The sequence below is a fragment of the Watersipora subatra genome, chromosome 1 (genome assembly GCF_963576615.1).
Source record: "Watersipora subatra chromosome 1, tzWatSuba1.1, whole genome shotgun sequence".
Taxonomy (NCBI): domain Eukaryota; kingdom Metazoa; phylum Bryozoa; class Gymnolaemata; order Cheilostomatida; family Watersiporidae; genus Watersipora; species Watersipora subatra.
Window position 1 is genome coordinate 670,167 of NC_088708.1, and position 12,915 is coordinate 683,081.

At 38.1% G+C, this 12,915-nt stretch overlaps 1 protein-coding gene across 3 annotated transcripts in view; it reads left to right on the plus strand.

The window, feature by feature from the left end:
- Positions 1-12,915, plus strand: part of LOC137400192 (PP2C-like domain-containing protein CG9801) — a 33,866-nt gene that overhangs the window by 19,702 nt on the left and 1,249 nt on the right. For 2 of the 3 annotated variants that reach the window (XM_068086530.1, XM_068086522.1), the window contains exons 2-4: positions 3,010-3,173; positions 7,884-7,997; positions 10,510-10,691. In XM_068086530.1, coding sequence (XP_067942631.1) covers positions 3,020-3,173; positions 7,884-7,997; positions 10,510-10,691 — 450 coding nt within the window. In that variant the 5' untranslated portion in view covers positions 3,010-3,019. Of the gene's footprint in view, positions 1-2,956; positions 3,174-7,883; positions 7,998-10,509; positions 10,692-12,915 lie in introns of those variants that run through there. The other variant, XM_068086514.1, reaches the window with a different exon arrangement.

The following is a 12,915-nucleotide window of genomic DNA, read 5'->3' on the forward strand; positions in this document are numbered from 1 at the left end:
AGTAGCCAAACCATGGTGAATCAGACAAAGGTCTTTTACTTGGAGAAGTTGCGATCGGGAGATGACTTTATGTTATGCATTCGTCATGCGCTATTACTGAGTCTTACAATGTTGTTAACACAGACATCTCACCGAGTCTTCTAATCACCATCATCATATCCATCATATCATATGCAGACCAGCTAGATATTTAGTAAACCCCAGTTATTAGAGATTAGCATCCAAGACTCGGTTGATTGCATCAGTCTAAAGAATGAGAGAGCGGAAGTGGTTAGGCTTATAGACTAAGCTCTGAGATTTATGGGTGATGAAGTCCGTCGGCTGTGTTATGTGTATGTTTTTATCTAGTTCGCAGTTGAGGAAAGCAGTAACATTCCCATTTGTCGGGTGATCATATTTCGATTGAAGTCATATAAAAGACATCCATGTAATGATGTTCTGCGCACAACAGAAGTGTGTGTCACTTTGAAATCCAGCCTTATTCCTCAGTGAACTCATGGGCTACGAGTCTTACTTTCTAACGAACAAATAAGCTTTCATTATGTGTACGCGTTACAAGTAACGCGTTACACTCTGGCGTTACACCCATAGGCTGTCTACCTGGAGGTATTAGAACTGCCAGTTGTCCATGTCGGGTTTTTGTCATCCACTGATTAAAAACGAACATACACAATTGGTTTTTTGTAGGTTTTATCAGCAAGTATGGATATTTTTCTATCATTTGCGATTGTTTTGTATATTTCTGGTGATCCGACTGCCAGAATGTTTCTAGATTTAAATCGATGAAATTTGATCTCGGTTAAAACGGAACACCATAGAAACCAACATCGCATCCGAAAAATTGGTAGGCTCACAAATATTGTGGACAGCGACTGTATGATTCAAAATTCTATATCATATCATCTCAGTACACGCAAGTTGATTGTCACAGGTCATTATAAGACAAGAGTTTTGTTCACCCTGAGAGAATAACTCTAATGTGAGAGTGTCAGGTTCAGTTAATTTAAGCTTTCTGAAAAGAAGGACACCGCATCATGTTTCCTCTGAATAAAATCTGCTTACTCATTAGATTGTGTTATGTGTAGGATTTCAGCTGCTGGCTCTAGTCTGCAGACATCATGACATCTTTTTTGACATGCTACTTTTGGGCAGCTCATTTGGAATGTCAATGAATGTTCCTGAGCAGCAACACAGAAGTTACTCATGTCAATCTTGGATCTGCAGCCAAGCTCATAAAAAATAAAGTGCAATAAACACCTTCTATTCATCTTTTTCTGTAGTGAAATTTATACCTGCTCCAAAAGCATTTGCATTACCTTAAATTTACCTTATTCAATTTTGACCCACAAATAAACATTAAATTGCCTGCGAATAGTTCAAAATATCATAATATCACAATAATATCACAAGGATGGCATTTGAAATGGAAGGTTTGGGTGTCAGCTACAGTTTTATGGCTGTTGAAATGAATTGTTAATTTTATGTTCTGTTATTGTATCTGTCACAATTATGTTGGGACAGATAAAGTAATGAATACGTTATATTCTCTCTATTTTAATTAAATGCTCTCAAGTAAAATCTGTCATATACAGCTGTATGCTGGGTATTATAGCTAGTAGACTGTATACATATGACTAAACGTCTGGCTACATGCCTGACAATATACGCTTGATGCGTAGTGCAGATATTCGCTGTAGTTACCCACACCCTTGGTACTGAATGACATGTTGTGTTTACAAATAGATTGGCCAATGTGACTTGGCCTCAGTGGTTTGAAGTCCATAACATTCTTGTTGGACTTTCCATTACCATTATTGATATCATCATCTATTATCAGACACCAACACTTTACAATAATAATAATAATATTTTAGCCAGGGTAAACAAATGATTCACATTGATGATGATAAATAATCAGCCAATATCAAAAGTAATTGAAGTTCAAGAAACTAATCAATTTAAAAAAATTCCTCGTTTAAACCAGTTTAAGCCAGTTTCAATTATCTACAGAATTATCTAAAAGATTTCATGAACAGCTCCAGTGTTTACTAGTGGTCTTTATATATCCGTTACTAGTCGAAATATATGTGTCTGTATATAATATAAATACGTGCTTGCGTGAGGCCTTGTTGTCAACACTGCTTAAAAGTGAATCTCAAGTGAAATTAGCTTTCGCTAGAAATGAATTAAATGGAAACGAGATTATGTTGGTTGAGAATCAACTGTATCAGTCAATCACAGATCCATGAGTTTCTTCCCTACTGATATAGGACAACATGTTCATTTATACACAGAGTATCGACGACACACTTTTTTACAAAATTTATGCATTTAGGCAGTTCAACCTGAATCACCTCACGGTTAAGATAATTACTATATATGTCAGGTTGTGTACAATCAATGCATTTGAGTCGCAGAGGTAATCTTCCAATATCTCATATTGCCTCCATCTGATCGAAATTTCAAATAAGTACAAACATGAGATAGCTTATTCACTTATGCATAATATTGATGTTTCTGCTCTAGTTTGTTAATCTAATTTATCCTCAATGTACTTCTTCTTGCCTCATGCATTTATAGCTTTACCCTGGTAGGGCCCTTGTCACTGCTCTCTTCCTCCAACGGCCCATTATCAGTTGCTTATTTCAATTAGCGGTTACCATGGCGATGTTTTTCGCTAATCACCCGAACTACTGCCAACAAACATTACTGATATAATTTCTACGTATACTTCACTTCAATAGAGCGTAGATTCTTTGATGCAGTTAAATGACTCCAGAAGTTTCATCTACTCAACATTCATGATGTTAGCCAGATATTACTTCTGTTACCCGTCTGTTCAGTTTGAGGTGTGTTAAACTTACAGTTTCTTACAGTAGGTAAGATTAGTTGTTGTCCTTGACTCACAAGTTCTTCCTCGAGCAATAAGCAGTTATTGCTGGGCTCCACAGCTTTACGGACCTGCTGTCAGACAGAGCTGCGATCAATGAGTAAATACAAATGTTACAGGAGTGCATACATGCCACCCGAGGTTTGGTGTGCCAAGTCTGCAGCGGAGCTCCAACGCTTACCCTTGGACAAAAGGAGGCTGCGCGGAGATGTAATCTCAGCCAGTTACGGGCCTGGGGATGACGCTCTGCTTGGGCTGGAGGACTGTACCAATAACAATGTCTGTAAGTCAGCAATGTTTTAGGTTATTATTGTAGTCTATTTAATACTCCCATCTTCCCTCTCACACGAGTACTGATCAGCGCTTCAGATTATGACAGGAGAAGGTTAGACAGCCATTGGATGTCTTAGGAAGAGTTTGTGGCTGGTGATGCTTTTTGCATATGAAATACCTTATAAATGGTGCCAGGTAGGTGATCCTGGTAGGTGTTTGCTGATAGGTGGTACGTGGTACATTGTAGATGGTGCCTGATAGGTAGGGAGTGTCAGGTGGTGCCTGATAGGTAGGGAGTGTCAGGTGGTGCCTGATAGGTAGGTAGTGTCAGGTGGTGCCTGATAGGTAGGGAGTGTCAGGTGGTGCCTGATAGGTAGGTAGTGTCAGGTGGTGCATGATGGTGGTGGGTGTTAGGTGGCATGTGGCACCAGATAGGTTATCCTGATAGGTGATTACTACTATGTGTATGTGATAGGCAGCACCTGATAGGTGCTGTCTGACAGTTTGTTTAAGACCACAGATACTTACGGAATATGGACTACGCACCGGTGTTATGGCTTATCTCTGTGTTCACAAATCCATAAGCACAAGACAGTCTATAATAGGTTTGTTCTAAGCCCAACACTGAATGATAGCATCTCTTAATTCAGCTCACATTGTTGAAAATGTAAAATATATCAATGTTATCTTGACACACTAGTATCGACACGTTGGTGTGCTATTTTATATTAGTAGTACCACAGGTAGACAATCTCATAAATTATATTTTGATTCGTCGTACCTACAGCCGTCTGCAGTGAATAATGTGCAGCTGTTAAATTTGAAGATATGCGTATTTAAAAAAAAATAAGAATAAATAATTTTAAGTGAATATCTGATATCAATAACAAAATAAGGCTTTTTATATGACTCGCTGTTATAATAGGTTTCTATTAAGCTGACCGGCCACACATGACATCCCCTGCATATGTTGTCAAAACAATACCTGGTCAATATGGCAGCAAGAACACAGCAATCTTCACAAAAATCAGTTTATTCTACCAATTAATAGACTCTTCTTTTTCTTGAGTTGCCTTTTCGCCTAGAGACGCCGGTAATCAGATCTGGTCTGAGAATCCGGTCAGAGAGTGTCATTCCTCGTGCAATCTGAAAGTACTTTCTGATATGAAAAGGTCCTTTTAGGTGGGTTAAAAACGTAAATGTAAACAGAGTCTTTTGAATACTCTGTGTTCTGCTGGAAATAAGGCCCCACCTGCTCAGCAATCATTCGCATTCCGCGGGTCAAGCTCCTGGCCATTGAACTGATCAGAATGTTTGAGTAAAGAGCTTTTCTGTTGCCTGTGTATCGGGTCAGATGTTTTATAGCAGGTCTATGTAGATCTGAAGTGACGGTGGTATGTACCATAGAGTGATGGTTGTATATACCATAGAGTGATGGTGGTATATACCATAGAGTGATAGTGGTATATACCATAGAGTGATGGTGGTATATACCATAGAGTGATAGTGGTATATACCATAGAGTGATGGTGGTATATACCATAGAGTGATAGGGGTATATACCATGGAGTGATAGTGGTATATCTTGGAGTAATTGTGTGTGGGGTTCAACCATAAAAATTATTTGTTATATGGATTCATGTTATATAAACATAAAATGTAACGTACTTCATTTAGTCCAGATCATTTGCATGGTATCTATGTACATGTGCTGAAGAGAAACAACAAAATATCACGGTAGTTTAAATAGCATGCAAGGTTATGTTTGACCTTCACATTTTGGTCGTTTGGACAATACAGAGCTGTAGCCCAATGCGTATGAAAGCAGTTTTACATTTACATTACTAGATTTCTGTTATGGTTGTTGTTTTGATGGCCCTTTGACCTTTGACACTAAAATACATAATCACTTTGTAACTGGATCTTTTTGGTGTTGAAAGAAACAGCAGTTAGTGCCTTAGGATAGGATAGATGTAGTCATCTTTCTAACACTCGATACATAAAGGTTGATATTAAAAATAATAAATTATTGCAATAGAATTAAAGGGTGTTTTAATGAGCATAGTATATGGCATAGTATGCCTCTTTACGCTGCTATTGGAAAATGTTCTGTCTAAACACTGCGATGTCATAATATACACTGGCATAATAAATACATTATATAAACTATGACGGTGTAGTACCAGAGAGTATAAATATTATACTGAGCTATGGGTTATACTATAGAACAGTGCTATGGATGAGTACTATTGGATAGCACTATGGAATAATATTATACAACAGTACTACAGATTAGCATTGTAGGGGAGTTCCATTGAGTGTGTAAGTAATATCCATAGAGTGGTACTATGGAATATTATTTTATAATATTGAATTAGTGTCATAGAGCTATACCATAGAACCATAGAGTAGTACGTTAGAGCAGAACAATGCAGTAGCATTAGAGTATTTAGAAGTTTAGAAGACTATAAGGATGCGATGCGAGGCTACTGTTTCACCCCTTCAATTACCATCACATTTGAGTAGCAGACAGTTTGAGATGTTTATATTATTCCAAAAATTGCCAGATAGATTGTATAATGGAATTAGTTAAGAAATTGTGAAGGAGTTAGTTATGGTGAAGGGTATGGTTATCTTTACGTCTAATCTGGAGAAACTTGAGAAAGTGTAAGCGCACATACATGTAATCGCTAGGCTTGATCTGATATACTCGCGGATATAACAACACTGTATCAGGTGAAAATCTCCCCAGTCATTTCCTACAAAGCTGCTCAGTCATCCAACAAAATATATTGATGACCTCTTGACCTTTTGCAGACCGGCATCGCTCAACGGTGTATTATCTTCACATTCACATATATTTCCTTGAATTCTTATTGTTTTATATCGTTGTGCTATCGTTGTGCTATCGTTGTTTATTTTATTATTTTCTAAAAAATCACCAAGGGTTTTGCATGAACCCGTGTGAGTTGATCACACCCAGTCTAGGCTTTCCATCAGCGACCTGAGAGTTTGAGTACCTCAATATTGTAGCCATTCATAACAATGGACTGTAGTGCTACTGCTAGTAATAGCTTGGGGCATTCATAACGATGGACTGTAGTGCTACTGCTAGTAATAGCTTGGGGCATTCATAACAATGGACTGTAGTGCTACTGCTAGTAATAGCTTGGGGCATTCATAACAATGGACTGTAGTGCTACTGCTAGTAATAGCTTGGGGCATTCATAACAATGGACTGTAGTGCTACTGCTAGTAATAGCTTGGGGCATTCATAACAATGGACTGTAGTGCTACTGCTAGTGATAGCTTGGGGCATTCATAACAATATACTGTAGTGCTACTGCTAGTAATAGCTTGGGGCATTCATGCGACAAACTCTTTTTATAGAGATGTTAATGCATCAGTGCTGTTGTTATAGAGATGTTAATGCATCAGTGTGGTTGTTATAGAGATGTTAATGCATCAGTGTGGTTGTTATAGAGATATTAATGCATCAGTGCTTTTGTTATAGAGATATTAATGCATTAGTGCTGTTGTTATAGAGATATTAATGCATCAGTGCTTTTGTTATAGAGATATTAATGCATTAGTGCTGTTGTTGTCATTGACTTTTTTAGTTAGTTCAGTAAAGAACTAAGACATTTAGTGCTCTGGGCAATGCATTATTACTGTGGCACTTTGAAATATTGTTCAAGTATATTACAAAAACACACATGCAGAACCGTCCCAATTTTGCTAGACAATAAATATGAAAACAGCCCATTGTTTTGCCATATACACTCGTTTGTTGGAAATACTGCACAAGTAGCATTAAACACACCTAGTCAGCGCCTAGTCAGCACCTAGTCAGCAGTGTCTAAACTCACCATCACATAGAGCGTAGTTTGTAAGATTCTCATTTTACATCTGTATGATCCCATTGGCCAATCGCGTTATCTCTTTACTCCCCTGTTTAACACTCCCGAGTTATCTCTTTACTCCCCTGTTTAACACTCCCGAGTTATCTCTTTACTCCCCTGTTTAACACTCCCGAGTTATCTCTTTACTCCCCTGTTTAACACTCCCGAGTTATCTCTTTACTCCCCCGTTTAACACACCCGAGTTACCTCTTTACTTCCCCGTTTAACACTCCCGAGTTATCTCTTTACTCCCCTGTTTAACACTCCCGAGTTATCTCTTTACTTCCCTGTTTAACACTCCCGAGTTATCTCTTTACTCCCCTGTTTAACACTCCCGAGTTATCTCTTTACTCCCCTGTTTAACACTCCCGAGTTATTTCTGATGAGTAACTTCTGGTTGCTAGGTCAATCTTGACCATCAGAAATCTTTTGTTCCAAATATTTATTCAATCCTTTTTACATTCTATGACAGTTCACTGTGATGTTTTGCTACCGATAGCGACCCATTATGTTCACGTTCTCTAGTCTATAGTTCTTATCAATAACCTATCAATCAACAAAACTAAGCAATGCTATACTAGTTGGTTTCACTGTGAGTGTACTGAGTACTGTCATACACTCATCACTAATCACTCATCTTAAGGCTGAGTGATTATGTATGGAGAGAAGACAAATTACCCTACGCCTGAGGAAGTTGGGTGTAATAGGGTGTATTCACTACAGTAACAGTTTTTAATTATTTTGTGATTTATTGCTGTAAGTTGTTGCAACAAATTGCCCACTTTTCATATTTACATTTTATTTCACCGAAATTTCAGCGAGCAAAAAAAGATCAGGTAAAGACAGAGTTGAATGGGGGCGGAGCAGCAGGAAGGCGTGTGGGATGGCGATATCGCTGTATGACCGAAACCCCGTAACAGGCAAAGTATCAGGTGTGTATTAATAATACACGGTAAGAACTTGACTAGATGGAAGCGGGTGTGGTAAGCAGTACTTCCTAATATGCAGATTATGTTGTATGCTATGGGTTGGTCTGTGCGGCATGGAAATGTGTGCAAGCGTGTGAGGAACAACTCCTGATAGCTAAAACGTGACCGAGATGGTGATCAGTAAAAACATGTAATGTCGTGACCAAATCGGGTCGATCCTTTAGAAGATGATTGCTGCTCAATGATAGAATTGGGATATTTGTCTGTTAATTCTTGAAGTAATAACTGTAATGACCGTGCCAAAGCCATGTTAAGGCCAGTTGCAAAAATGGTAAAATTCTGGACATGTATGTTTGTTTTATGGCACATTTTGTTTTTATTATTACAAGTTATGAAAATATTTTTTAGCCAAAATTTCTAATTTTAATATTTTTCGGTATGCAAGGCCGCAACTACCATTTTGCCCAACGTGGTTTTATGGTGAACATTCTCGGGATAATGCTGATCTCTAAAATTGTATCGCAACGACTTTATTGAACAAACTTCTTTTGATCTATGCAAGGTTAATGTCAGCATGACTGTAATTTTACTGATCTTCTTATGTATCAATATGTTATGGACTGAGTTAGTGTTACAGATAATGTATCAACATGTTATGGACTGAGTTAGTGTTACAGATAATGTATCAATATGTTATGGACTGAGTTAGTGTTACAGATAATGTATCAACATGTTATGGACTGAGTTAGTGTTACAGATAATGTATCAACATGTTATGGACTGAGTTAGTGTTACAGATAATGTATCACCATGTTATGGACTAAGTTAGTGTTACAGATAATATCTGTATTTTGTGGTTAAGAGTGCGCAAAAGTACAAAATTCTCACAAGTGGCGCCTGTGCATGAATAAGGGCCACCCAGGAGCTCGACTATAACCAGTTTTTTATCCTTCAACTGTCTGTTGGTGAGTTAAGGCGTGATGTAGCAAGGGTAGCCCTATAAGGCAGTATGGTCAGCACTTACATATAGCAAGGGTAGCCCTATAAGGCAGTATGGTCAGCACTTAAATGTAGCAAGGGTAGCCCTATAAGGCTGTATGGTCAGCACTTACATGTAGCAAGGGTAGCCCTATAAGGCAGTATGGTCAGTAATCATCCTCAGCTGTTAGTGGCCATGATGATTAGAATGCCTCTCATGTGCAGGTTGTCACTTACTTTTTTTCTAATAAGTAACAACCTAGTAATTTCAACAACATATGGCAGAATACCATCAGTAAAGGTCATCTGACAAATTGTTATCCATGCAGATGTCACAGATACACCTAATAGTATTTTTGTCTCTATGTTTCACAGCTGCTTATGTTGAATAAAACTGTTTGTGCAGCTGTCCGTTTCTCTATAAAATCACGCCCACCTTCTACAATAAATCTGTCATTTGCAATTAAAGAATTTGATTTCTAAAAAACAAGTCATTTTGATAACATTTACCTGCGCCGAATGTCATCTAAACCTGCTGTTTAGATCAGCACTAAAACTAGGCAGCCCATAAACCCCGAAATGTGTGTGTATGTGTGTGGCCAGGCTTCACTATCCTCGAACTCATAAGACAGATGCATACAGCTAAGTGCATTTAAATTGATAGTTACAAGCCAACTATGGCTTTGCAATGACTCTCTACTTGACAGCCACACTGCATCTTGAAAACAAGAGAATCACTGTAGAGGAACATTAATTTATATTTTGTAGTATTCGTGTTGACTGACTGGCTCTCAAGGATCAATATGTGGCTATTTCAAATGCTTATACCTTAGCTGTCTGCGTAGTGCAGCAGCATTAGTTTGTAGTGGTGAAAAGTCAGTGTATCCATCTTCTCTGACATTTCTGTAACTCCATCAAGACTGTTTTGAAATATAACTCAAACTACAAATTTTGCAACCCATTTCTTGGAAACGTGATGAAATAATTTTCAGCTTAACAGTTATTACTGCTGTTCAAATCTGACAGACCTGACCAGGACAGACAGACATGGCCAGGACAGACAGACATGGCCAGGACAGACAGACATGGCCAGGACAGACAGACATGGCCAGAACAGACAGACATGGCCAGGACAAACATAAATGACCAGGACAAACAGACAGACATGGTCAGGACAGACAGACATGGCCAGGACAGACAGACATGGCCAGGACAGACAGACATAGCCAGGACAGACAGACATGGCCAGGACAGACAGACATGGCCAGGACAGACAGGCCAGACAGACATGGCCAGGACAGACAGGCCAGACAGACATGGCCAGGACAGACAGGGCCAGGACAGACAGACATGGCCAGGACAAACGGACATGACCAGGACAAACAGACAAACATGGCCATGGTTGTCTTAGAAGAAACTGTATTTCCTGGCACGTGCATTGATGTTGATGAGCAGGAACAGACAAGGCAATAAAACATTACAAGCCTGTTTGTTTTCATACGTGTAGAGCTGCTACAACTGACTATTGACATTTTAGGCGACCCCATAGCTGACTGCTTTGCTCAAGTGTCAAGAACGGAAAGCTCTCTCATAGTAATAGCTGATGGAGTGAATTGGGGTGAGAGGTCACGGCTTGCTGCCAGCTGCGCTGTCACTGCTGCAGTTGACTATCTGACCAACAAACTATTTCTCGATAATGATGTTCCGAGTTCTACCCAGGCAGGATATTACAGATAGTTAGATACTTATATTGGCTGGTTTATATATTTAGACTTGTTCATGTGGAGATGTAGCGGTAGTATCAATACAGCAGGTGCTGGTACCAACATAGTTACTATAATAATAATAGAATATCACTGTATGAGTTTATAGCTCACACTCTTTCCTCTCCATTAGAATTGCTGATATTTTAGTTTTCTAATTTAGTTCAAGCTAAAATTTGAAATCTTCCAAGGTGCTCATGTGTAAAAACATTTTTCACTCAATAGCCACTCGCCTGGTTTATCTGGGCAACCAAAAACCGGAAAATGAAAAGGTTACGTGTTAAACCTAAAGAATTGTTACAGATTGATTCCTTTAAAGCAAGTGTGAAGACTTCTCTAGCCTCAACTAGCGATAGCTTTTCTCTGAGTCATGTCAAAACTAAATTTAGATTTGTATTCAAAAGCGACTGATTATGAACTTTCAACACTGTCTACACAACGGTTTATAAAAAGTGTATTTAGGAAGGAATGATGGATTTAGCAATTTCTATATTGTTACAATTTTAAAAGTGGAAACTTATTTGTTTAATATTCAAATAAGTTTTATTGGAATAAATTTAAAGTTATGTAAAAATGGACTTGGTTGGTTGTACAAACATAACAAAAAGCAATGCAACGTGACTCATAATGATAAAAATGAACGTGAATTAATTTTGATTACTCCAGCTATACTGACAGTCTTGGCTTTTGCCTCTCTACATACTTCTGTCGAGATAACCAAGGAACAACTTTTCCTACAAAAAACAAAACTTGAACAAAACAGAGCCCTAGCTTTACCAGGATTGATTTTCTTTTTAACTTTCTGAAATTGTGAGCAGTTTTTTTAGCAAAATGGGCACTTGTCATGTGAAGACAACTCTTCTGCTTTTAAATTATTTGTTATTCTACTTTTATTGATTCAACCATTGGTAAAAGGGTTTTAGTTGCTTAGATAAACGCCATAAATTTCTTGCTCTTGACCTTTGCCCTCATATAACATGAATACGCTGCTTTAATATGTGGGTCAACGTCAGCACCAGCTGGGTAAACGAGCTTCACATCTTACCGCTAAATGGCTTTTGGGTGTTTATGGTTAGGGAGACATACAAGTATCCTGTTAGATTCAGCAAAAGTAGATCTTCTGCTACAGACCACCACTAACAAAGGCAAAAGTTTTGTTACTGAACAATCCTCGAAATTGACAGTAACTGAACATATAAGTTATTAACAATTAACGGTTAAGTTAAGAACAATAAGATATTGAAAATCATGCGAAGAGCGTTATAGCTGTACAGTGTGTACAGTGCATCTTAGCCGCTAGATAGCATTATAGAATGCACTTAGTAAAATGTTTAACCTGAATCAATGAAATCTGCTGCTCCATTTAATAATTACAACAGAGCAATTCGGAGTCCAATGAGATTCTATGACTGCAATTGGAAGTTTTTTTCGTAAATAAATGTGACTTAGAAAAAGGTTTCAGTCTCGATTGTTTTTATTGGATTATCAGTTTTCCAAAAATCTAGTATTTTAATAAAACATTTTAATAAAAACTGAGCAAAGAAAACAAATCTTCACCACATAAGTTAAACCAAAATGAAGTGTTGACTAATTTATTCTAGTTAACTTATAGTTATTTAATATAACTAATATAACTACTCCGAGGTGGCACAATAAAATAAACAATTGACCATCTCCCTTTATTATCGAATATGCATCTATTAGTTTAGCTTGGAGGTATTCGTTTATGATTTCGAAACGGAATGTACACTATTTGGGGAATAGAGATCACTTGAGTGTAACACGTGCATGTTGATTATGACTGCAGTTTCATTTGTCCTGGTAGCAACATTCATAACAAGATACCGACTAGTTGGATAGCAACTAGTTGTATATCGACTAGTTGGATACCCACTAGTTGTATACCGACTAGTTGGATACCGGCTAGTTGGATACCGACTAGTTGTATACCGACTAGTTGGATACCGACTAGTTGGATACCGACTAGTTGGATACCGACTAGTTGGATACCGGCTAGTTGGATACCGACTAGTTGGATACCGACTAGTTGGATACCGGCTAGTTGGATACCGACTAGTTGTTACCGGCTAATGTTGGATACCGACTAATTGGATACCGACTAGTTGGATACCGACTAGTTGGATAGCGACTAGTTGGAGAGCGACTAGTTGAATACCGGC